The 26,553-nt window shown below is 40.0% G+C and overlaps 1 protein-coding gene and 1 non-coding gene across 15 annotated transcripts in view; both read right to left on the bottom strand.

Annotated features, from left to right (window-relative positions):
- Positions 1-240: 240 nt before the first annotated feature.
- Positions 241-26,553, bottom strand: part of NDUFAF6 (NADH:ubiquinone oxidoreductase complex assembly factor 6) — a 165,202-nt gene continuing 138,889 nt past the window's right edge. For 7 of the 14 annotated variants that reach the window (XM_025393385.1, XM_025393386.1, XM_025393387.1 and 4 more), the window contains 6 exons: positions 20,108-20,164; positions 16,039-16,141; positions 14,582-14,715; positions 13,154-13,255; positions 9,466-9,522; positions 241-1,122 (listed from right to left, as the gene is read on the bottom strand). In XM_025393385.1, the coding sequence (XP_025249170.1) occupies positions 994-1,122; positions 9,466-9,522; positions 13,154-13,255; positions 14,582-14,715; positions 16,039-16,141; positions 20,108-20,164 (582 nt within the window). In that variant the 3' untranslated portion in view covers positions 241-993. Of the gene's footprint in view, positions 1,123-9,465; positions 9,523-13,153; positions 13,256-14,581; positions 14,716-16,038; positions 16,142-20,107; positions 20,165-20,808; positions 21,031-26,052; positions 26,177-26,553 lie in introns of all 14 variants that reach the window. The other 7 variants (XM_025393396.1, XM_025393393.1, XM_025393394.1 and 4 more) reach the window with 3 other exon arrangements.
- On the bottom strand, positions 3,647-3,749 carry LOC112630809. The gene has a single exon (XR_003120948.1). It is a non-coding gene; the product is annotated as a U6 spliceosomal RNA (small nuclear RNA).

Here is a 26,553-nt window from a genome sequence, read left to right as displayed (position 1 = left end):
CCACCTCAGCCTTCCTAGTAGCTGGGCGTGCACCACCACACCTGGCTAGTTTATGTATTTTTGGTCGAGATGGGGTTTTCGATGTTACCCAGGCTGGTCTCAAACAATTTAAAAGTTTGATGAACAAAAATGTGCCTTATTTCATAGGCTTTTAGGAAAACCAAATGAGAACAATGATGAAAGTATACAGCACAGTGCTCATCACTGGGAAGCACAATGTATAGTGCAGAATGTACAGTATAAAGTGTAGCAACCCTTAAATGGATGTTCCATACAATACTGTTAATATCACTTATACAAACTTTGTCAATACAGTTTTGTTCACGATCATAATGCTGAATGACAGAGTGAGGCAGTGGGATTAATAAAAAAGTAAAAGCTTCCAGACCAGCCAGAGCTAAAATCAAATTAAGGCTCTAGCTCTTGCCAGCCACTCCGACCTTAAAGAAGTCACATTATTATCATGGATAAATTTTTACACAAGATTGTAAAAATTAAATGTTAGGGATATAAAGCCCACAACACGTGACTGATCCTCCTCAAATATTAATTTCACTCTTTATGACTCCTAAATAAATGCATCTTCCAGCTGTTCTGAACACCTAGGTTATAGCTGCTCAGCATGTAAGCCCCTATGATAACTTGAGCCCTTTCCCCTTTCCTTCCCCAGTGGTGAAGGGAGGATGACATTCCCTCTCCCTGCCCGCTGGCTCGAGTGTGGCTTATGGCCTATGTACAGCTAAACTGATATTCCTGTTGGAGCTCCAGCTTCCAGGGACAGCACAGCAGCCAATGGCAGTGCCTCTGCCAGAATCTCAGCAGTCTTGGCACCCTAGTCCCACGGCAACTTCTCATCAATTTTGTGAGCTACTTGACATCCCATGCAATAAATTCATTTTCTCCTTAACAGTCACTTCCTGTTGTTCCTAAATAAGAACCCTAACTTTTATAAAACTAATAGACTAGAATTAACATCAGTGCCATGAAATTATTTTAATATATTTTTCTCCATGACTGCATATACAAATATAATGGAAGTAATGTATTCTTCTGCTGTAAAGATGGGTGGAATATATCAAAATCCACTCGCCGAATTTTCTTTAGAAAGTCCTCTAGAGAAACCTGGAAAAAAGAGAATAGTAATCACCAGATCATAAAATGATCAAGACTTAAAAAAAAAAAACTAAAGAATAAACACAAGTGTTTAGGCTATGTTAGTTTCCCTGAGATGGTTTTCTATATAATAAGAATTTAAGTGAGAATTTTTAAAGAGAGAAAGAAAATAAAAAGGCATCTAAGAAGCTTCTACTAGACCAGTAAAAGGGTATCACAGATCTAGTACTAGAAAAACCAAGCCTCTTCTGCTCATAATAGAAAAAGCTTTGGTCAAGACATAAAGGATTAGCAAAATCGTGTTTCCCTGGACTTAGTACTAAATTCAGTGGAATGCAAACAGGCTGTTTCAATCAGGGAAAACGAAACATCCCCACCTCGAACCCCCAAATGTAGTGTACTATGAGGGGTAGCTCAAGTTGTCTTTTAAGACATTATTTTGTGAAGAAGCCGAACAGGTGTCCACGTTGTTGCTAGAGCACATGATTTTCAACCAGGCAAAATTATCACCCCATCCTTTCCCCACCACAAAAAACCTGACAAAGTTTCCACAAGGATAACAGCAGGATAGAAAACACCAATGATGTGCAGTATCTTTGCATTTTGGTTTTCAGTTGTCTTGATTAATTTATAAATTTTTATTTTATTTTAATAACATTTTTGTTAAACAGGCAGGTCACTTAGTTTTGTGCTCCACCTTTCTAAGAGGCACCAGACCTCCTCAGGCCACATAAGCAGCGCCCCCTAGAGTTCTGCAGCACAGAACCTGGGTGATCAATGCAGGGATTATGCCTATAGATTCTGTAGAATATGCAGACAAAAACAAAGAAAACAAAAAATATTTTCTTCCAGACTTTTTTCCCATACTTTTATAAATATAGGAGTGAAATACAAACAAATTCATTATCTACTTTTTAAAACCCTAAACTTACATATATAGACAACAGGAGACATATGCATCAATGTGCCCAGTTACCTTGTTTTATATTAGCAAGAAACTTAGAAACAATCCAGAGACCAGGTGCGGTGGCTCACACCTGTAATCCCAGCACTTTGGGAGACCAAGGCAGGTGGACTGCTTGAGCTCAAGAGTTCAAGACTCGTCTGGGCAACATGGCAAAACCCCATCTCTCAAAAAATACAAAAACAATTAGCCGGCTGTGGTGGTGCACACCTGTAGTCCCAGCTACTTGGAAGGCTGAGGTGGGAGGATGGCTTCAGCCTGGGAGGTCAAGGCTGCAGTGAGCCTGCACTCTAGCCTGGGTGACAAAGACCCCATCTCAAAAAAAGAGAAACAATCCAGAAATTCTTTGATCTAAAAAAAGAGGAATCATTTGTACAATGAAATATTAATATTATACTGCAGTGAAGTGAATGTACTATAGGTAGATGCAGTAATATGCACTAATATGCACAAATCTCAGAAACATTAAGAGTGTGCACATGTCCTAGAAGACATAAATAGAAAATGATCCTTTTTTATAAAGCTCAAAAACAAAACTAAGCAGTATGTTGTTCAGGAATATATAAAATGATGAAAGTCTTCTTGGAATGAAAGGAAGAAAATAATACACACAAAATTGAGGAGAGCTACCTAAAAATAAAGGCAGTGGGCCGGGCACGGTGGCTCATGCCTGTAATCCCAGCACTTTGGGAGGACGAGGTCAGGATCATGAGGTCAGGAGATCGAGACCATCCTGGCCAACACGGTGAAACCCCATCTCTACTAAAAATACAAAAAATTAGCCAGGAGTGGTGGTGGGCGCCTGTAGTCCCAGCTACTCGGGAGGCTGAGGCAGGAGAATGGCGTGAATCCAGGAGGCAGAGCTTGCAGTGAGCCGAGATCGCGCCACTGCACTCCAGCCTGGGCGACAGAGCAAGACTCTGTCTCAAAAAAAAAAAAAAGAAAAATTAAGGCATTGGCAGGGGAATGAAATGGGAAAAACATGAGTGCAATTTAATGGTGACATGCTAGTTCCTGGCTTGAGTGGTAAGTTCATGGTGTTTATTACGCTATACATTGCAATATATACACCTAGACAGATATATTCATTTTTAATATATAGCAAATATTAACAATTTTAAAAGAGAATAAAAGAAAAAACTTTGAAAATATTTCACTGCACTTTCTTTCACATGTTCTCTTGGTTTTGAAAATATTTTAGTGTACTTCCTTTCAGATGCTTTTTTTTTGTAAAAAAAAAAAAAGCTCATGCTATTTCATGTTCTATAACTTGCTTTTTTATCCCTTAATATACTGTGATCAACTTGCTATCTGTAAGAATGTTAATTTTAATAGCGTTATTATATTAATTATAAGGAATAGTTAACAAAATTAAGGTACAGACACACAATAGAATATTATATAGCCATTAAGTGTTAGATTTATAAATTTTTTAAATGATTCAAAAAATGTTCAACAAACAGTACACTAACATATGAAGTATAATTTCAACTATACACAAAAATTAATTTCCAAAAACCCCAGAATGACTAGCAGTTCTCTTTTGGTGTTAGAATTATAGGTAATTTTTTTTTAATGGAATGCTTCATGAATTTGCGTGTCATCCTTGCGCAGGAGCCATGCTAATCTTCTCCATATCATTCCAAAGTTAGTATATGTGCTGCTGAAGCAAGCATGGGTGATTGCTATTTTCTCCTAATACTGTTTATATTGTCCAAATCTTTACTATGAAATGTATTGCTTTTAGGATTAGGAGAAAATTCCATTAGAATACAGAGGAAATGTGACCTCAAAATCAGACAGAACTCAAGTGGATATTTTTACATCAGGCTTTGGTTCAAAGGAAAGTCTGGCTAATGGTAAATAAACTGAGTAACAAATTGATTGTGAAACTCTCAAAGACACTACAAATTTCTGAATATGAATTCTTGAAACCTCATCTATGAAGAATACACCATACCTAGATTAGTCATGTTCAAAGAGTTTTAAACTGCAAATCCTTTCCTTGAACAAAATAATTAACAGATGCCCCACATATAAAACAAGTAAGAGGCCCTGTCCAAGCTGGAATGAGGGTGTATGACAGAAGCAGTTCCTCAGGAATTGCCATGTTGCCACTCTAGTCTCTCTTGGCACAGGATAGAAACTGAGAGCTGGGGCTGACTACGGTGGCTCACGCCTGTAATCCCAGCACTGTGGGAGGCCAAGGCGGGTGGATCACCTGAAGTCAGGCATTCGAGACCAGCCTGGCCAACACAGTGAAACCCCTCCTCTACTGAAAATATAAAAATTAGCAGGGCATGGTGGCGCATGCCTGTAATCCCAGCTGCTCGGGAGGCTGAGGCAGGAGAATTGCTTGAACCCCAGAGGCAGAGGCTGCAGTGAGGAGAGATCATGCCATTGCACTCCAGCCTGAGCAACAGAGCAAGACTCTGTCTCAAAAAAAACCAAAAAAACAAAAAAACAGAAGCTGAGAGCTGGGCCCCACCCCCAGAGTTTCTGATTCAGCAGGTCAGTGGTGGAGCCCAAGATCTGCATTTCTAACAAGTTCCCCAGTGAGGTGGATATTGCTGGTCCAGGGACCACATTTTGGGAACCACTGGTCTATGACAGTGGTTTTTACCCCTGGCCATACCTTACAATTAAAACTAAAGGGGGCTGGGCACAGTGTTTTATGCCTGTAATCCCAATACTTTGAGAGGCCAAGGCTGGAGGATTGCTTGGGTTCAGAAGTTCAAGACCAGCCTGGACAACATAGTGAGATTTCATCTCTTCCAAAAGTAATTTTTAAAATTAGCTGGGTGTGTTGGTACACACCTGTGCTCCTAACTATTTGGGAGGCTGAGGTGGGAGGATCACTTGAGCCTAAGAGTTTGAGGCTGTAATGGGCCATGACTCCACCACTGCACTCCAACCTGGGCAACAGAGTGAGATTTTGTCTCAAAAAAAAAAAAAAAAAAAAAAAAAAAAAAAGGCCAGGCATGGTGGCTCACACCTGTAATCCCAGCACTTTGGGAGGCCAAGGCAGGCAGATCACTTGAGGCCAGGAGATCAAGACCAGCCTGGCCAACATGGCGAAACCTGTCTCTACTAAAAATACAAAAAAATCAGCCAGGCGTGGTGGTACACGTCTGTAATCCCAGCTACTCGGGAGACTGAGGCCTGAGAATCACTTGAACCTGGAAGGCAGAGGCTGCAGTGAGCCAAGATCATAACCAGTGCACTCTAGCCTGGGCAATGGAGTGAGAATCTGCCTCCAAAAAGAAAGAAAAGTAAAAAGGGAAGCTTTTAAAAAGTATCAATGCCTGGGTCCACCAATTTAATTGGTCTGGGGCGGGGCAGCCAAGCATTGTTTAGGTCTTTTTAAAGCTCTCCAAGTGATTATAAGGGGCATACAGGGTTGAGAACAACCTTTTTCTACAACAGTTAATGAAACAAAGTCCTTAACCTTTATGAAGCTTACTTAGTATGTTAAACAGCTGATGGTATATCCATCAACCACTAAACAGGGTGATACAGAATAATGTGTTGACGTACACAAAATACACATATGATTATATGTATATGAAAGGTTCAGAAAGATGAACAGACATTCTCCCCAGATAGAGTGGAATTGTGTGAACTCTAATTTCTTCTTTTGTATCTCTTACACTTTGAAAATTTAAAATATTAATGTACTACTTTTATAATTAGCAAGGTCAATTAAGAAACAAAATGATTTCCAACACACAGACCTGAAAACTAAGATAGAGGATGTGAAGGGATCGAAATTAATCTCTAAGTATATTTTAGAGGGAAAAGGTAGATATGTTTGGTATTACAGAAAATGTGAAAGTTTACAATTTTCAAAGATTACGTATCTTTGAACCTTGGTTTCTATCTATAAAATGAAGTAACCATATTTTTCCTAGGAAGACTAGGAATAATGATGGAATGACCTAACCCAGGGCCTGTCTCATAAAAGGTTCTAAGTAACTGGTAGCAATTATCACTTCTCTATGGAGATTTAGAACAACAGTTCCCAAACCTGTCTATGCATCAGAATCACCTAGGGAACTTTTTTTTGTTGTTGTTATACTTTTTAAGTTCTAGGGTACATGTGCACAACGTGCAGGTTTGTTACATATGTATACTTGTGCCATGTTGGTGTGTTGCACCCATCAACTCATCAGCACCCATCAACTCGTCATTTACATCAGGTATAACTCCCAGTGCAACCCCTCCTCCCTCCCCCCTCCCCATGAAAGGCCCCGGTGTGTGATGTTCCCCTTCCCGAGTCCAAGTGATCTCATTGTTCAGTTCCCACCTATGAGTGAGAACATGCGGTGTTTGGTTTTCTGTTCTTGTGATAGTTTGCTGAGAAGGATGGCTTCCAGCTGCATCCATGTCCCTACAAAGGACACAAACTCATCCTTTTTTATGGCTGCATAGTATTCCATGGTGTACATGTGCCACATTTTCTTAATCCAGTCTGTCACTGATGGACATTTGGGTTGATTCCAAGTCTTTGCTATTGTGAATAGTGCCGCAATAAACATACGTGTGCATTTGTCTTTATAACAGCATGATTTATAATCCTTCGGGTATATACCCCGTAATGGGATGGCTGGGTCATACGGTATTTCTAGTTCTAGATCCTTGAGGAATCACCATACTGTTTTCCACAATGGTTGAACTAGTTTACAGTCCCACCAACAGTGTAAAAGTGTTCCTATTTCTCCACATCCTCTCCAGCACCTGTTGTTTCCTGACTTTTTAATGATTGCCATTCTAACTGGCGTGAGATGGTATCTCATTGTGGTTTTGATTTGCATTTCTCTGATGGCCAGTGATGACAAGCAGTTTTTCATGTGTCTATTGGCTACATGCATGTCTTCTTTTGAGAAATGTCTGTTCATATCCTTTGCCCACTTTTCGATGGGGTTGTTTGTTTTTTTCCTGTAAATTTGTTTGAGTTCTTTGTAGGTTCTGGATATTAGCCCTTTGTCAGATGAGTAGATTGCAAAAATTTTCTCCCATTCTGTAGGTTGCCTATTCACTCTGATGGTAGTTTCTTTTGCTGTGCAGAAGCTCTTTAGTTTAACTAGATCCCATTTGTCAATTTTGGCTTTTGTTGCCGCTGCTTTTGGTGTTTTAGACATGAAGTCCTTGCCCATGCCTATATCCTGAATGGTATTACCTAGGTTTTCTTCTAGGGTTTTTATGGTATTAGGGCTAACATTTAAGTCTCTAATCCATCTTGAATTAATTTTTGTATAAGGTGTAAGGAAAGGATCCAGTTTCAGCTTTCTACTTATGGCTAGCCAATTATCCCAGCACCATTTATTAAATATGGAATCCTTTCCCCATTTCTTGTTTTTCTCAGGTTTGTCAAAGATCAGATGGCTGTAGATGTGTGGTATTCTTTCTGAGGGCTCTGTTCTGTTCCATTGGTCTATATCTCTGTTTTGGTACCAGTACCATGCTGTTTTGGTTACTGTAGCCTTGTAGTATAGTTTAAAGTCAGGTAGAGTGATGCCTCCAGCTTTGTTCTTTTGACTTAGGATTGTCTTGGCAATGCAGGCTCTTTTTTGGTTCCAGATGAACTTTAAAGCAGTTTTTTCCAATTCTGTGAAGAAAGTCATTGGTAGCTTGATGGGGATGGCACTGAATCTATAAATTACCTTGGGCAGTATGGCCATTTTCACGATATTGATTCTTGCTATCCATGAGCATGGCATGTTCTTCCATTTGTTTGTGTCCTCTTTTATTTCACTGAGCAGTGGTTTGTAGTTCTCCTTGAAGAGGTCCTTTACATCCCTTGTAAGTTGGATTCCTAGGTGTTTTATTCTCTTTGAAGCAATTGTGAATGGAAGATCATTCATGATTTGGCTCTCTGTTTGTCTGTTACTGGTGTATAAGAATGCTTGTGATTTTGAGACCCTGAAGGAAGCACTAAACATGGAAAGGGGCCGGGCGCGGTGGCTCAAGCCTGTAATCCCAGCACTTTGGGAGGCCGAGACGGGTGGATCACGAGGTCAGGAGATCGAGACTATCCTGGCTAACATGGTGAAACCCCGTCTCTACTAATAAATACAAAAAACTAGCCGGGCGAGGTGGCGGGCACCTGTAGTCCCAGCTACTCGGGAGGCTGAGGCAGGAGAATGGCGTGAACCCGGGAGGCGGAGCTTGCAGTGAGCTGAGATCCGGCCACTGCACTCCAGCCTGGGTGACAGAGCGAGATTCCGTCTCAAAAAAAACAAAACAAAACAAAACAAAAAAACACAAAAAAAAAACCATGGAAAGGAACAACCAGTACCAGCCATTGCAAAAACATGCCAAAATGTAAAGACCATCGATGCTAGGAAGAAACTGCATCAACTAACGAGCAAAATAACCAGCTAATATCACAATGACAGGATCAAATTCATACATAACAATATTTACCTTAAATGTAAATGGACTAAATGGTCCAATTAAAAGACAAAGACTGGCAAATTGGATAAAGAGTCAAGACCCATCAGTTTGCTGTATTCAGGAGACCCATCTCACATGCAGAGACACACATAGGCTCAAAATAAACGGATGGAGGAAGATCTACCAAGCAAATGGAGAACAAAAAAAAGCAGGGGTTGCAATCCTAGTCTCTGATAAAACAGACTTTAAACCATCAAAGATCAAAAGAGACAAAGAAGGCCATTACATAATGGTAAAGGGATCAATTCAACAGGAAGAGCTAACTATCCTAAATATATATGCACCCAATACAGGAGCACCCAGATTCATAAAGCAAGTCCTTAGAGACTTACAAAGGAACTTCTTAAAATCACAGATTCTCCTAGGAACTGGCTTCCTCCTCAATCCCAAAAGTCTTACTTAGTAAGAAGACTCCAGGAATCTATATTTTTAAAAAGTTTTCCAGGTTACCCCACTGCAACCAGCTCCGCAGTGGGCTATGAACCACTGTTCTGGAACCACTGCTACCATATGGTCAGGTCACAATGGAGAAAAAAATGAACAGAAGAGTAAGTAATACTTATATAGCTATAAGCAGCCTAACAATCCTACAAGGTAGTTTCTCCTATTATTCCCATTTCACCTAAGAGTAAACTGAGGAATGTGGTTATTAAGGAACTTAAGGTCTCATTGCTAGTAAGGGGCAAAACAGATTCAAGCCAATGCAATCTGGCTGCAAAGTCAGTGCTAAAAACTCAGCTCACCTGCCTCTGAGAAATACAGAAATGACCCTCAGCAAAAGCATCAATAACTAATGAAAGCCACCATGAGGGAGGGAAATAAAAACAAAGGCCCCAAACTAAAGAAGTGCATTGGGAACTTTATAAAATATAAAAACAGATCATACACATCTGCTTCATTAATTATACAGCCTTCTCTGTTAATCTACTTACCGTCTGAAGAAAAGCAGGAAATGCTTTCACAGGAACACTTTTGTGAAAGGACCTAGCCTAAAAAGGAAGAGGAAAGGAAGCTGGTCAAAATTAAGCAAATAAACACTCTCGCTCTGAAAGCAACACCAGCAGTTTAACAATATTGATAGGGCCTCTCTAAAATGCAAGAAAACAGCTCATCTCCTGTAGATTAAGATTAGTTTCCTAAGCCTAAAGGACTCAGAAAAAAGTAACTACTGTAGTAAAAATTCCATCCTTTCTTAGCTCTAGCATCCTTCTTAGCTTTAGCATCTTCCAGCTATCTTACAATATCTCATAATAACTTTGACTCCCCAGCTCTGTGGTAAGTGGGAAATGAAGAAATACTTGCATTACCAAGTCCTGTGCACCCCTAGCTTAGACTGACTTTTTCTCCTGTTTAAATGAGTAAGATCCTCCTAGGTGATCTCCCTGTGTTCCCTGACCTTTAATTCGTTCCACGCAGCCAGACAAATTAATGTCCTTACATCATCATTTCATTTTTACCTTCTTTAATTCCCTGATAGGTCGTTTCAACAATTCATCCAGGAATTCAAAGGCCTCCACATCTTGACTCTAACCTCGTCCATCTAACCTAACTCCCTATCACTCTGGGCTACGAACACCTGGTCACTCAGGCTGATGCCCATCATCCTGTATTCGCCAAGCCCACTCTTGTCTCCATGTCTTCATTTATATTTTCCCTAACACCAGGAAGAGCCCTCTACTTCCTGACTCACTTCTTAACCCATTACACTCCAGTTTGACTCCCAACCATTCTCTAAAATTACTCGATGATCATCCATGATTTACTAATCACCATATCTATCTTTTCTCTTCAATTTCTCTGCAGCATATAAAACTCTGATATTCCCCTTTCTTAAATCTTCTCCCTTGATTTTCAAGACACTGGCTCTCAGTTCTATTTCTCTGAACATTCTTTCCTTCCCCTTCTTCCTAATAAATGGCCTTTCTCCTTCACCTTGTAAACAGAGGTAGGCCTCGGGGTTCTGTCCCTGGTCCTCTATACATTCTTTTTCAGCAACACCATCCAAACTTGGAGCTTTAATTATAAGCCTTTTATGTGGATGACTCTCAAATATATCATCTTTAGTCCTGACTTCCTTTAAAAGTCACAATCCTGCATTCTTCAATAGCCCATCTCTCTCTAATCCCCTCAAATTCAATTATGTCCAGCAGCTAGTCCAAAGTCTAATGATCCACACCAAACATAGCATTAGTTTCTGCTGTCATTGTAGCTTTTGAATGGCACCATCAAAGTGCCATACTTGAATTCTTCATGCAACCTTCAACTTTCCCTCTATCTGATCTTGCCACAATCCAATTAGTTATCAAGCCTAGTTGATTCTACTTGTTATGTGTGGGCACATACGTATACATATATATATAAATGTACATACACATACATAAACATCTACTGTCTCTAAATCATACTCTTTCTCTCTCTCCTAAGTCTCCTAACTGATCACCCAACTTCTAAACTCTCTTGTGTCAAACACTGCTAGCAGGGTTTCCTACTCCGCAACACTAATATCACTGCTTTATTTGATGATGATGATGAAAACTAACAAATTTCATGTACAATATGCCGCACTACGTTATAAACTCTTCATATATGTTAACTCATTTATCCAAATAACCCTTTAAGCTGGGTGCTAAAATGATCCTCTACTACAGATGAGGAAACTGAAGCACAAAGAGGTTAAGATTACATGATTAGTAAATGGCAGAATTAGGATTTAAAGTCAGGCTTCTGGTTCCAGAGTTTGCACTCTCATCCACAATACTCTAATGTCTCTCAAAAGCCTCTACAACTCCATAATCTTTCTTCAATCCGCCATTCCAAACCTATCTTCCAGGACCACATTTCAGATAACCTATACACCAGTGGTGTTCAAACCTGGCTGTTTAATTAGAAATTTAGAAATTTTAATTCCTGGCCCCATCCCAGATTTACTACCCCAATCTCCAGGGAGTGATGCCTGGAAATCGGTATTTCTCAGGTGCCTTATGTGTCCATTGACTGGGACTGCTCAGGTTCCACACAAAGCTTTCCTGCCTTTCATGATTCTGCAGTGTGCTCAGATCTTACCCAGAACTCTGCTAGTTAGTCCTAAGTAATTTCTCATCTAAAGTTCCATGTATTTTATCTATACCTCTGTCAGGGCTGAGAACTGTCTTAGATATTCATGAAATCATGAAATTAAAAAGAAGCTGAAGATAGTCTTTGCCCTCAAAGAGCTTACAATCTGATTACTTACATATTTAATATTTCACAAATATTTACTGAGTGCTCATAATGTACCAGGTACTTTAGATGCTGAAGAATATACAATAGAATCAAACAAAGTCACTTACATTCCAATGAAGTGGGAGGCAATAAGCAAACTTTTAATGTCAGGTAGTGAAAAGCGCTAAGCCAGGTAAGGAGACTGAGGGTGATGGAAAAGGAAGATGTTATTTTAGGTAAGATGGCCAGGGAAGACTTTTCTGATAGGGTGACATTTGAGCACTAACTGGAGTGGAGGTGGGGTACAGGGGAAGAAGCAGGAAAAACAGCAAGTGCAAAAGCCCTGTGGTATGCAGGTACGTGTCCAACTCTTTAGAATCTACTGAAGCCTAAGAAAAAAAAAAAAAAGGTTCACAAGAAGTACTAGGAAAAATTAGCATTATGGGAGCTAAGGAAATAGAAAGTTTCCACCAAGTCTTCAAGAGCCACTGAAATCAAGAAACACTTCAAGGAGAACCAGAAAGGAACAACACCATGGAGATGAATGACAGACAATTTCAAGAAAGAGGAGCACAGTCAACAGTGTCAAATTCCAAACAAAAGTCCTGGAAAAGTTTGAGAGATGAAGAACTAACTCTTAGGGAACAACTAAAGTGACAGGCAGGAGAAATCAGGAACCAGTCCACGAGCCAAGTCCGAGAATCAATGGAAGAAAAGTCAGAAAGTGACACAGAGAAAAAGAAGTCTATGGTGTCAAAAAAAGAAGAAGAGTTCACAAAAACAAATTGTAAGTGACCACTGAATTTGGCAATAAGGAGAGTTGCCAAACTTGTGATTGTTTATTAGAATGGGCAGGATAGGAACCAAATCACAGCATGATGGGCAGTGCCAAGTGAATGCGGACCACTTCCTTCCAACAGTTCACCTAGGAGAGAAAAATACCAACAGAAGGATCTACAGGCTGCCTGTAAATTCAGAAGGCAGCAGCAACAAACCAGAAGATAAAAGAGGCCACCTATCAGAGAAGCAAACTGAAAACACCAGCTGGGAGTGGCTGAGGGTGCAGCCCCTGGAAGCAGGAAGAGAGGCTTCGGCCTTGGGAGGCAGAAAGACACCCTGTCTTCCAAGAGAGAAGTGGATGGAGCACAGAGGAGCCCACATGAGAAAGCTCGGGCTTGATTTACTCAGTAGAGAACGCATTCATATGCTGTGAGGTGGGGGAAGGGACTTTTTTAAGTGAGAAAAGTTTACAACAGACTCTGAGATAAATCTACTGGGAAACCAATGAAAACTGGAATAAAGACGGCCAAGTTAGGAATACCACAACCATGTTCTAAGAATAGCCACATCTAGATATGATTATTCCCTAAATGATTTGGCAAAAAAAGAAAAAAAAAAAAAAAAAAAAAGCTGACTTACATGCTTTAGGTGCAAATGTGCCTGACTGGCAATGTCATATATTACATCTCTCACGTTTTTATCTCGGTTCCTCCGTAGAAAGTCCTCTTGTGAAACACCATGCTGTGTGGGGAAATATACATTATATTAGGAATCTAAAAGCACTTCCTTCCAACAGTTCACCTAGGAAAGAAAAATTAAATTGACAATTAAAACTAACTTAGCACAAGAGAACACATGACAGAACAGTACGTACAGTTTAATGCCTATTTTGTCTTTAAAAATGTGTGTGTGCGCGTGCGTGTGTGTGCACGTGTGGAGAGAGAGAAAAAAACAAGAATGAGAGAGTGATACTTGGAACATGCAACAAGATTTTTTGTTTTTTGAGACAGGGTCTTAATCTGTCACCCAGGCTGGAGTGCAGTGGTACAATCATGGCTCATTATAGCCTCAATCTCCCAGGCTCAAGGGATTCTCCCACCTTAGCCACCTGAATAGCTGGGACTACAGGTGTGCACCAACACATCCAGCTAATTTTTGTATTTTTGGTAGAGATGGGGTTTCCCTATATTGCCCAGGCTGGTCTCAACCTCCTGGACTCAAGCGAGTCTCCCAAAGTGCTGGGATTACAGGCATCAGTCACTGCGCCTGGCCACAACAAGATGTTAATTAACAAGTTGTAGGTAAAACGAAAATATACAAGCAAGAAAACAAACATACAAAAAGTTTGAAAGAACAGATAATAATGAATCTCATATAGAAAACAAAGTTCTCGCCAGGTGCAGTGGCTCATGCCTGTAATCCCAGCACTTTGGGAGACCGAGGCGGGCGAATCACAAGGTCAGGAGATCAAGACCATCCTGGCTAACACGGTGAAACCCCATCCCCACTAAAAATGCAAAAAATTAGCTGGGTGTGGTGGCATGTGCCTGTAGTCCCAGCTACTTGAGCGGCTGAGGCAGAAGAATCACTTGAACCCAGGAGGCGGAGGTTGCAGTGAGCTGAGGTCACGCCACTGCACTCCAGCCTGGGCGACAGAGCAAGACCCTGTTTCAAAAACAAAAAAAAAAAAAAGAAAGAAAACAAAGGTCTCATAAACAGATATTTAAAATGGATTACTTACTCCAATAAAATTAAATAAGGAACAGGCTAAGGTGAACACTAGGAATATTTACTGCAGTTGCTTGGAAGGGAGGAAGGCATCATGAAGCTATACCAAAAGAGGTTCTCTAGACCTTCCTACTCAAAGCTCCTCTAGAGACCTAAAACGCCTGATGGACACAATTCTGACTTGATAACTCTGGGATAAAAAGAGGAAGAGCATTTTTAGTAAACAATAAGCATTTCTTTCAAAGCAATTACTTGAATAGACTAAGCAAAAAAGCAAAAGATAACTTCCTTCCCCATATTCCTGAGGTAAATATTCAAAGGTACAAATTACAACCTTACCAGCATACAGATATCCATGGGAAGGAGCACCTTTCTTCTGCTCCCATGATATGGTGTTGCTCTCAAGCAAGTGACAATGCCTTGCGCTTTTCCAATATGACTTGCAGCATGATCTGCATGAACGTCCTTTATACCTACGATTTCAGAAATTATACAGGGCTGCTCTATTCTAAGTGCATAATCAATCAATAGAACTAGCACAGAGAAATCAGCTAAACATGTAAAAATAGACATATATCCTATGTTTTATCTGAAAAAAACAGGATTTATGAGTGAAAAACTGGGCACAAAAACAAGTTGACCATTTACCACTAGCAGATATCTAAATCTCAATCTCAACTTTTAAACGAGAGTTTTCCTCAGACTACAGCACACTAAGAACACATTTAGAATTTTAATCAGCTATCATGGAAAAACTTTACAAGTCTTCCATTTCTTCTCCTCTGTGCAACTTCCATATGACCTCATTTTAAGACTATGCTTAACAAACATTCTGCTCTTTGCTCCCTCCTTTCATTGTGACGGTAAACATGTCACCAGAGCTGTGGGCCAGAACAGGCCTGGGAGATGCAATGGGGACTTGTATTATTCTTTTAGGGAGGTATAAAGATATATATTACCTTCTTCAAATGAGATGGTATTGTCCTTGGCCCAAATAATTTCCTCATTTCAGTAAGACCTCACTAACTGGCAACAAAGTCAGAGGAGAAATCCTACCATCAAAATTTTGTTTTTAAAAAAGCAGAGAAAGAAAAATCTCAAAAACTTTTATAAATGCAGTTTTAGGCCGGGCACAGTGGCTCATGCCTGTAATCCCAGCACTTTGGGAGGCTGAGGCAGGCAGATCATGAGGTCAAGAGATCGATACCATTCTGGCCTTGTCTATACTAAAAGTACAAAATTTAGCTGGGTGTGGTGGCACGCACCTGTAGTCCCAGCTACTCGGGAGGCTGATGCAGGAGAATCACTTGAATCTGGGAGGCGGAAGTTGCAGTGAGCCGAGATTACGCCACTGCACTCCAGCCTGGGGACAGAGCGAGACTATGTCTCAAAATAAAATGAAATAAAGTAAGTGTGTTTTACTTCTTCTACTTTTCTTTTTCCATGAATAAGTATTATTAACAGGAAAGGAAGAATCAGGTTATAGGCCTTCCAAACTGTAGGAGATGCTACAGTAAAAAAGTAAAGCCACCTGCAATTACCAGAGTATTAATTTCAACATTCCCATGAGGAAAGTAGCTGTGTGAGAGCCTGAGTCTTGGATTACTCTGCATTACAAAGAAAGAGATATAAATTCCTCTTCTTGCTAACAACCACCACCACAAAAACTGTTCCTTTACAGATAGTACAAAGGAAGACTTCAGTGCTAAACTGGTCAGACTGCCAAATTATGAAAACGTGAAATCTCAAAGGTATTTTACTGGAAAAAAGAAGTATGAAACAGAAAAACAACTTACCCAATATTTCTAGTGTTAAGTAAAGAAGAGAGCTCTGTGTGTTTTCAGCATAATTTTCCAGTTCCTTGATATTACGATATGCTTTATCATCTAGATTTTTTTCCTACATCAAATAAAATGCAAATAAAGTCTGTTGAACTGTCAGTATTTTATAAAGAAAAGGTGCTGTTTTTTTTGCCCCAAAGAACTGAATAATAATGAATAAAAATATTTAGTATATGTTATTTAGTACACAATAAGATAAAACATTACAATATTAAAGTTCTACATATTCAATACTTTCAAATCCACCACCTCAAAATAAGACATCAGGAATAATATCAATGTACAAATCACCATGGACATGGCATTGTTTTTTAATTTCATCTGAAGCCCAAGTTATCAAAATAAACTGACTTTACTGAGCTCTTATGTAAGCACTTTAGACATTATCTTCTTAACCCGAACAATCCCCCCACCAAGAGATAAGGAATTCATACTTTCCCCATTTTACAAATGAAGAAACTGAGGCATGGATCCATTAACATGTCCAAGGACACACAGTTAATAAATAAATGGTGGGGACAGGAACCCACATATGTGACTCGTGAATCTACACAGTCAATGAGGAAAAGGTACCTAGAAAAAGAAAACAGAAACCAGTGCCTACCCCATCCCCCAAAAAGAAACCATGCTCAATAAAATAACAGGGTTGATTCCCTAAATACACTATATGCAAGAAACAGAAAAACTAGAATCTAATAGCAAGAACACTTAGCCACTTTTATAATAATACATTTACGAAGATTATTATTAGGGCAAAATATTATACCCTATTTCACCCTCTTTAAAATCAGAAGAAACTAACACCAGCATCAAATGCCACATGCAGGGTTTTAAAAAAAAGAGGCCGGGCGGGGTGGCTCATGCCTGTAATCCCAGTACTTTGGGAGGCCAAGGTGGGTAGATCACCTGAGGTCAGGAGTTCAAGACCAGCCTGGCCAACATGGTAAAACCCTGTCTCTACCAAAAATACAAAAGAAGTCAGCTGGGCATTGTGGCGGGTGCCTGTAATCCCAGCTACTCGGGAAGCTGAGGCAGGAGAATCTCTTGAACCTGGGAGGCAGAGGTTGCAGGGAGCCGAGATCATGCCATTGCACTCCAGCCTGGGCAACAAGAGTGAGACTCCATCTCCAAAAAAAAAAAAAAGAAAGAAAGAAAGAAAGGAAAAAGAAAAGAAAATGACACCAGTAATGATTCCAGAAAAAAAAAAAATGCATCCTTTATGGTTTGTTAAATTCAGACATAACTAACATACCATAAAATTTATCCCTTCAAATAATACAATTCAGTGGTTTTTAGTATGTACACAAAGTTGTGTGGCTATCACTATTATCTAATTCCAGAATATTTTAATGACCCCCAAAAGAAAACTTGCATCCATTAAGCAGACACTTCCCATTTCCCCCTCCCCTCAGCCCTGGCAAACCACTAATCTACTTTTTGTCTTCATGGATTTGTCTATTCTGGGCACTTCATAAAAATGGAATTGTATAATATGTAGCTTTTTGTGCCTGGCTTCTTTTAATTAGCATAATGTTTTCTTCATCTACTGGTACTTCATTTTTTTTAGTTGAATAAATAATTAATAATATTCTATTGTATGGATATACAATATTTTGTTTAACAACTAATTAACAGACTATGAGTTCTTTCTACTTTTGGGCTATCATGAATAATGTTGCCACGAACATTCATATACGAGTTCTGGGTGGACGTATGTTTTCATTTCTCTTGGGTATAAATCTAGGGATAGAATTTCTGGCTCTATGGTAACTCCTATGTTCAACTCTTTGAAGAAAAAGTAGGCAAACTATTTTTCCAAAGCAGCTGCACCATTTCACATTCCCGCCAGCAATGTATGAAAGGTTTTAACATCTCCCTGTTTTCACCAATATTTGTTAACGTGCATCTTTTTTTATCACAGCCATCCCAACAGCTGTGAAGTGATGTTTCTTTGTTTTAATAAGCATTTCTCTAATGAAAAGATGTGAAACACCTTTTCAGATGCTTATTGGTCATTTGTATACCTTATTTGCAGAAATGTCTACTCAAAGTCTTTCCCCATTTTTAAATTGAGATTTTTTTATTGTTGAGTTGTAAGTTTCTTGCATATTTTAGATCATTGTCCCTTATCAGATATATAACTGGCAAATATTTTTTTCTTTTAGTACAATTTATCTATTTTTTCTTTTCTTGCTTGTGCCTTTGGTATCACATCTAAAAAACCATTGCCTAGCTAGGCGCAGTGGCTCACACCTGTAATCCCAGCACTTTGGGAGGCTGAGGCGGGTAGATCACAAGGTCAGGAGATCAAGACCATCCTGGCCAACATGGTGAAACCCTATCTCTACTAAAACACACACACAAAGCTGAGTAGTAGTCCCAGCTACTCAGAAGGCTGAGGCAGGGGAATTGCTTGAACCCAGGAGGTGGAGATTGCAGTGAGCTGAGATGGTATCACTGCACTCCAGCCTGGCAACAGAGCGAGACTCCATCTCAAAAAAAAAAAAAAGAAAAAAAAAAGAAACTACTGCCTAACCTACAAATCACTAAGATTTACACCTATGCTTTCCCCTAAGAGTTTCAGTTTTAGCTCTTACATCTAGGTCTTTTAATCTAGTTTGAGTTCATTTTTGTATATGGTGTGAGGCAGGGGTCAAAACTTATTATTTTGCAAAAGGTATCCAATTGGCCCAGCATCATTTGTTGCAAAGACTGTTCTTTCCCAAGTGAAATGTCTTGACACCCTTGTCACTCAACTGACTATAAATATATGGGTTTATATCTGGACTCTCATTTCTATTCCATTGATCTATATGTCTACCCTATATCAGTAACACACAATGTGATTACTGTAGCTTTGTAGTTAAGTTCTGAAATCAGGAAATGTGAGCCCTCTAACTTTGTTCTTCTTTGTTAAGATTATTCTGGCTATTCTGGGTCCCTTGCATTTCCATATGAATTTTAGGACCAGTTTGTCAATTTCTGCAAAAAAGAAAGCTGGAATTTTGATAAAAATTGCATTGAATCTACAGATCAATGTTTGCTCACAGTTCTTCACTTTTAAATATCCCCCCTTCAAAAGCCAAGTGTTATTTTTCATTAAACTAAAATGGTGTCTCTGTCTTGGGTTCTCTAATTTTCTTTACCTTGTAAAAACAGAAAAGATGACACCTGAAAATAGGTCTTCTTAGCTAATATCTCTTTTTGGCTTCTTCTGATTATTGATACAGCCTATAGCTAGCAAACTGTATCTAAATAAACTAAGTAAACTTACATTTCCATGACAACAGCATGTAATTAATATCAGGCCAAGGGGAACACTGACCTAACAATGCATCAGAAAGGTCACACATGTTAGGCCATGTCACACAGCAATTCACTGACTTGGCTGGACCTAGAACTAAGTTCTAAGAATTTAGTACAGGATTCCATTCACTGGAACTGTCAGACTTTCTTTATGCCCTCTACTATTTAGACACAGGTCCAAGTACTGGGGTATACATAAAGGTATGTGCATGACTAGTCAAGTATCTGATGATATTAAGGAATAATTAGTAATTTTTAAGGTATGATAATCATATTATGGTTATTTTTTGTCTTTATCTTTTTAAGATACATATGCATTTATAAATCAGATGATAAGATGTCTGGGATTTTCTTTAACATGTCACCAGATATTCTACACATGCAAAGTATTCTCTCTACTTTTATGTAAGTATGAAAATTTCCTTTTAAAAACAAAATTGTGGAGTGTGGTTGTGCATACACATGCCTCTGCCTGGGTGCCTGTCTCAATGTGAGGGTATGGGGGGTTGATGTGAGTAGCATGCAAGGGTAAAGTATGAATAAAATGACATGGTTCTCTAAAATTTTCCATCCTCTAAAATATTAATACACAATCAAAATATTTACTTCCTGAAGAATTAGCTTAAGAATTAAACAGGAAGAAAGAAAGAAAGAAAAAAATAAAATAAAATAATTAAACAGGAAGAAAAAGCTTAAAACTTGAACAATTTCGACTTACTCTTTCATCAATGATTTTCATAAGCCATCTTTTAGTCAGATTATGTCTTTTAACAGCCTAAAAGACAAAGAGTATTATAAGTTTTCAGAAAGTACTAGAAATGACTTCTGTAGAACTGAATAAAATAAACAAACCAAATACAAAACTAAGTAAGGAAACATTTGTAATAACTCATCACCAGATAGACAGCTATGTTAAAGAAATATCAAGGAAAAAGAAAACGTCCCTAGAAAATATTTCAAAACATTTACAAGATTATATTTCTAATATTTTTCTACTAACTGGTCTTTTTTTCCTATACTGCTAATAATTTAACAATTCCACTTTCAAACAAAAACAAAACAAGAATTACGCATCAAATACTGAACTTCTCTATTATGTGATATACCCCGACATTTTATTTTTTTAAATTGTAGAGACAGCGTCTCACTATGGTGCTGGTCTTGAACTCCCAGGTTCAAATTATCCTCCCGCCTCAACCTTCCAAAGTGTTGGGATTATAGGCATGAGCCACTGTGCCTAGCCACCCTGACTTCTATGCTTACTCATTACACGCAAATTTTTTTCCACAGGGTAAAGATTCTATTTAGCAAAAGTAACCACTCCTCCAAAAACACAGTAACTAAAACTCCAACAAAAATAATCCACATGGTAAATTGTTACCTTAGCAAGTAAAGACACTCCAGTAGGAAAGAGCTCACCTAGTGCTCAGACACTTGTCTCTACTACAATTCTCCTAAAAGGAATCAGGGCTCTCGAGAAATGGGTGATTCCAAAGGTGAGGCAAGGGAAAGATTCAAGAGGATCCTAGAATATCTTATTGTGTCAGAAAATAAGAAAGTGCTCCAAAAAATGATGGAAGCGTGTCACAAAGACATAGCAGCCACTGTGAACGAGTTCCCCCTGTCCAAAGCTGGAACAACCTGAACACCCAAATCAGTACATGAGTGAATCATAAACTGTAAAAAACAAGAAATCATGTGTCGACACCAATAATTAATAAACAAATAAATAAAGGAAAATAAGAGCTCATTCTTATAGCAGAATGCTAAGTGCCAACTGGTAAATGTGGACCAAGTGCTGAGGTTGAGAAGTTATCATTTTGCAACCATAAGAGTAAAGACTGAATCAGACAAGAAGCATTAATGGCTACTAAGTTTAGGGAGAAATTTTGATGAGGAGGAGGATATTTACAGTCTTAAAGTCTCTCCTCAAAAACTGTTGATTACTGCAAGTGGAATTACAGTGGGAAAACCAGGCAAAATTGTGACTAAGTAATAAAAATTAACAATGCCATAAAGGACAAGTGGACGAAGTGTGCCCCTACATGTGATACTCTGAGAAGGACGTACCACCTATGAAGTATGCTGCCAGCTAAGAATCCATAACTTCAATCTAATCATGACAAAACATCAGACAAATCAAAAATTAGTGTTCTATTTTAAAAAGATGAGGTGGGGGGATACTCTTCAAAAATATCAGTGTCACAAAAGGCTAAAAAAAAGGCCGTGGAAATGTTTCAGATTAAAAGAAACTATAGAGACATGACAGTTAAGTACTTGACCCAAGATCAGATCCTCCACTGGAAGGGAAAATGATATTGTGGACATTATTAGGTCATCTGACAAAATTGGAATATGAATGGAAAATTAAATAAAATTGTTCTATCAAATTTAAATTTACTAAAGCCAGTAACTGTTCTGGCCGCGCACAGTGACTCACGCCTATAATCCCAACACTTTGGGAGGCCAAGGCAGGAGGATCACTTGAGTTCAGGAGTTCAAGACCAGCCTGGGCAACATAGCAACCTCATCTCTACAAAACATTTAAAAATTCGCTGAGCGGCCGGGCGCGGTGGCTCAAGCCTGTAATCCCAGCACTTTGGGAGGCCAAGGCGGGCGGATCACGAGGTCAGGAGATCGAGACCATCCCGGCTAACACGGTGAAACCCCGTCTCTACTAAAAAATACAAAAAAACTAGCCGGGTGCGGTGGCGGGCGCCTGTAGTCCCAGCTACTCGGGAGGCTGAGGCAGGAGAATGGCGTGAACCCGGGAGGCGGAGCTTGCAGTGAGCTGAGATCCGGCCACTGCAATCCAGCCTGGGCGGCAGAGCAAGACTCCGTCTCAAAAAAAAAAAAAAAAAAAAAAAAAAAAATTCGCTGAGCATGCTGGTATGTGCTTGTAGTTCCAGCTACTCAGGAGGTTGAAGGAGGAGGATAAAGCCCAGGAATTCAAGGTTGCAGTGAGCTATGATCACCCCACTGCACTCCAGCCTGGGCAACACAGCGAGATCCTATCTCTAGGAAAAAAAATAGAAATTAAAAAAATAACTGTCCTTATTATATGTATCATTATTCTTAGAAAATATTAGGCCAGGCGCAGTGGCTAATACCTATAATACCAGCACTTTGGGAGGACAAGGTGGGAGGATAGTTTGAGCTCAGGAGTTTGAGACCAGCCTGGGCAACACGGTGAAACCCCTTTTATTTATTTATTTTTTTTTTGAGATGGAGTCTTGCTCTGTCGCCAGACTGGAGTGCAATGGCACGATCTCAGCTCACTGCAACCTCCACCTCCCCAGTTCAAGCAATTCTTCTGCCTTAGCCTCCCAAGTAGCTGGGACTACAGGTGTACTCCACTACGCCCAGCTAATTTCTGGTTTTTTTTTTGTTTTTTTTTTTTTTTTTTTGAGACGGAGTCTCGCTCTGTCCCCCTGGCTGGAGTGCAGTGGCGCGATCTTGGCTCACTGCAAGCTCCGCCTCCCGGGTTCCTGCCATTCTCCTGCCTCAGCCTCCCAAGTAGCTGGGACTACAGGTGCCCACCACCGCGCCTGGCTAATTTTTTGTATTTTTAGTAGAGACGGGGTTTCACCATGTTGGCCTGGATGGTCTCAATCTCTTGACCTCGTGATCCACCCGCCTTGGCCTCCCAAAGTGCTGGGATTACAGGTGTGAGCCACTGCACGTGGCCATGAAACCCCATTTCTACAACAACAACAAAAAATTAGCCAGGCATGGTGGCGGGTGCCTGTAGTCCCAGCTACTTGGAAGGCTGAGATAGGAGGATGGCTTGAGCCCAGCAGGTGAAAGTTGCAGTGAGCCGAGATCACGACATTCCACTCCAGCCTGGGCAACAGAGTGACACCCTGTCTCAAAAAAACACAAAAAATAGGACAGGTACGTAGCTTACACCTGTAATCCCAGCACTTTGGGAGGCCGAGGCAGGCGGATCATGAAGTCAAGGGATTGAGAGCATCCTGGCCAACCCCCGTCTCTACTAAAAATACAAAAATTAGCTGGGAGTTGTGGCACACACCTGTAATCCCAGCTACTCAGGAGGCTGAGGCAGGAGAATTGCTTGAACCCAGGAAGCAGAGGTTGCAGTGAGCTGAGATCACACCACTGCATTCCAGTCTGGTGACAGAGCAAAGCTCCATCTCAAACAAGAAAAAAAGAAATTATTTACCGAGGCCAGGCATGGTAAAGACTGAATCAGACAATTCGCTCACGCTTGTAATCCCAGCACTTTGGGAGGCCAAGGTGAGTGGATCACTTCAGCTCAGGAGTTCAAAACCAGCCTCGGCAACAAAGTGAGACCTCATCTGTACTAAAAATTCAAAAAAACATCAGCTGGGTGTGGTAGCATGTGTCTGTAGCCCCAGCTACTCAGGCCTGGGAGATCAAAGCTACAGTGAGCCAAGACTGTGCCACTGTATTTCAGCCTGGGTGACAGAGTGAGACCCTGTCTCAAAAAAAAAAAAAAAAAAAAAGTCAAGCCTGTAATCCCAGCACTTTGGGAGGCCGAGATGGGCGGATCACGAGGTCAGGAGATCGAGACCATCCTGGCTAACACGGTGAAACCCCGTCTCTACTAAGAAATACAAAAAACTAGCCGGGCGAGGTGGCGGGCACCTGTAGTCCCAGCTACTCGGGAGGCTGAGGCCGGAGAATGGCGTGAACCCGGGAGGCGGAGCTTGCAGTGAGCTGAGATCCGGCCACTGCACTCCAGCCTGGGCTACAGAGCGAGACTCCGTCTCAAAAAAAAAAAAAAAAAAGGAAAAAAAGAAAATATTCACCAAATTTTTTAGGTTAGGATTATGATGTATATAACTTACAATCAAATAAAATTTATCACAAAAAAATTATGAATGTGAATACACATATAGGGGAATAGGAGAAGGAGGAGAGGAACGAGAAACTGCATATGTGAGTGAGGAAAAATGATTAAACAAATGGGATAAAATATTAACAATAAGTGGGCCAGGCACAGTGGCTCACACCTGTAATCTCAACACTTTGGGAGGCCAAGGTGGGAGGATGGCCGGAGCCCAGGAGGCCAGGAGAGGCAACATAGTGAGACCTCATCTCTAGAAAAAAATTATTTAAATTAGCCAGGTGTGGAGGCACATGCCTGTGGTCCCAGCTATTCAGGAGGCTGAGGCAAGAGGATCGCCTGAGCCCAGGAAGTTGAGGCTGCAGTGAGCCATGTTTGCACCACTGCACTCCAGCCTGCTGAATCTGGGTAAAGGATATGGAGGTGTTTGTCCTGCTTTGAATTTCATAACTTTCTGAAAGTTTGGAATAATTTCCAAGTAAGTTTTTAAAATGTTTTTTTTCTGCCATGTCAACATTAAGCATAACATATTTTCACAATAAATAAATATAGTAGTGAAACATAAAATCTAGGGACATGCTACACTTCAACTAAGACTCCCAGATGTCACTGATACTAAATGTAAAGGCCAGCATGCTCATCAATATGTATTACATGACAAAGGTGTATGTATGGAGAACAGAGCCCACTTTGCCTGGCAGGAATCTAACAGAAGCTAAAAGGGTTACATGGCGTTAGTTCCTAAGTGTTCTCGGCACTACTACTACTACATGGCAGGACTCTCCCCATAGGCCCCTCTTCCAAATCCCAGGAATCAGCCAATCAGTCATTACGGATTCCTGCTCTTGTTTTATTTTACACTTGTCTGGGCTGATGGGCATGTTTGATTTTGTAGACCTTCAAGCACCATTCCTAGCATGTAAAAGTACTCAATAAATATTTAATAAATGAAAACGCCCAACTCCCATTTACTCAAGGCTGACGCTATAATGGCTGTAGATTCTTGATTATAAAATATAGCTCTGATTCTGAAGGAAATCAGAGACCAAGGTAAAAAAGTAAATACTTTAAAGAAGTTAGAAATCTGCTGAATGAAGTTTGAACTCTGGAAACTGAAGCCAAATAGAATAAAGAACTTGGTTACAAACATAAATTCAAACTGCAGCTAAAATTCATACACAGAGAAATGGGGAACCCATATAGAATGGATAAGAAATTATAAATACTCAACTATCTTGTACCCTAAAAATAACAATGAAACAGTGCAACAGAAAAGTGCTCTCTGGATAACACATTGTCATTGTTCCATCTATTTAATCTCAAGAACCCAACACTTCAAATACCCAATATGCCCCATATGCTCCAGCAGGATGGGGAAGGATAGAGAACATGCAACAAGGACAACTGCACTGAACAAGACCTGCATCTTTCAGATATTCACATTTAGCATCAACACTGGTCACATCAGAAAGCCAGCCAACATTAACCATCAAAATTCAAGCACCTATTAAAATTGGACAATTTACCAACCCTAAATTGGCACACATGTAAACATTTTGTAATTCAGATGTATCTTCTGGTTTTTTAAGAGAAGCCAAGGAAAGATAAATTTGCATCAAAGGACTCTCTAATCTTCCACATATTTCCTGACAAAGGCTAGAACCTTTTATGCAAGTCTTAACATAAACCTCCACCTCCACTATACTCCAGTTTACATGTAAAATAATAAATAGAAAGGGTTTCTGGATTTTAGGATAACTTTTTAGTGAGTCACCTAGGTTGAGCTTCTTGAAGTGGGATGAACAGAGGTAAAGAACTAATCTAATACTCACAGCTTCCCATCCACTTTTTCTTCTCAATCCCTAGTTGTGGGGGTCTGGCTTTCCATCTTTACTGGGGCTCTGTGAAGTCAATCTGGGGCCCAGAAACTGGGCCTGCCTCTGCTGGTGCGCAGACCTGAGAAGAGGTGTACCACTGTCAGGTCTGTGGGTGGCTCCTGTTACAGAAACCCTCTTTTGGCAATCATTGCATTACAACAGGGACACAGATCGGAGATGAAAGGTACCTAATTCCCTTCCTCCTCTCATAGTTTAGAACATTTCTAAGCCATGTGTGGCTGCTTATGAGTGAGGGATCCATACAGCTGCTTTATTATAAAACCATTTACGACATACATTTAGCTATACAAATAATACTCTAGCCCATAGGTTTCCATTCTCTAACACCTAAAACTCAACAATGGATAGGTAATTCTATCAAACTAGACAAGGCAAGTTTTAGATTTGTATCTGGACAACACTGAGAGTAAGTCTCCAATCACAAAAGATTAACAC

The sequence above is a fragment of the Theropithecus gelada genome, chromosome 8 (genome assembly GCF_003255815.1).
Source record: "Theropithecus gelada isolate Dixy chromosome 8, Tgel_1.0, whole genome shotgun sequence".
Classification (NCBI taxonomy): Eukaryota; Metazoa; Chordata; class Mammalia; order Primates; family Cercopithecidae; genus Theropithecus; species Theropithecus gelada.
The sequence above is the reverse complement of the archived record's forward strand: the minus strand, read 5'-3'. Positions and strand labels throughout refer to the sequence as shown.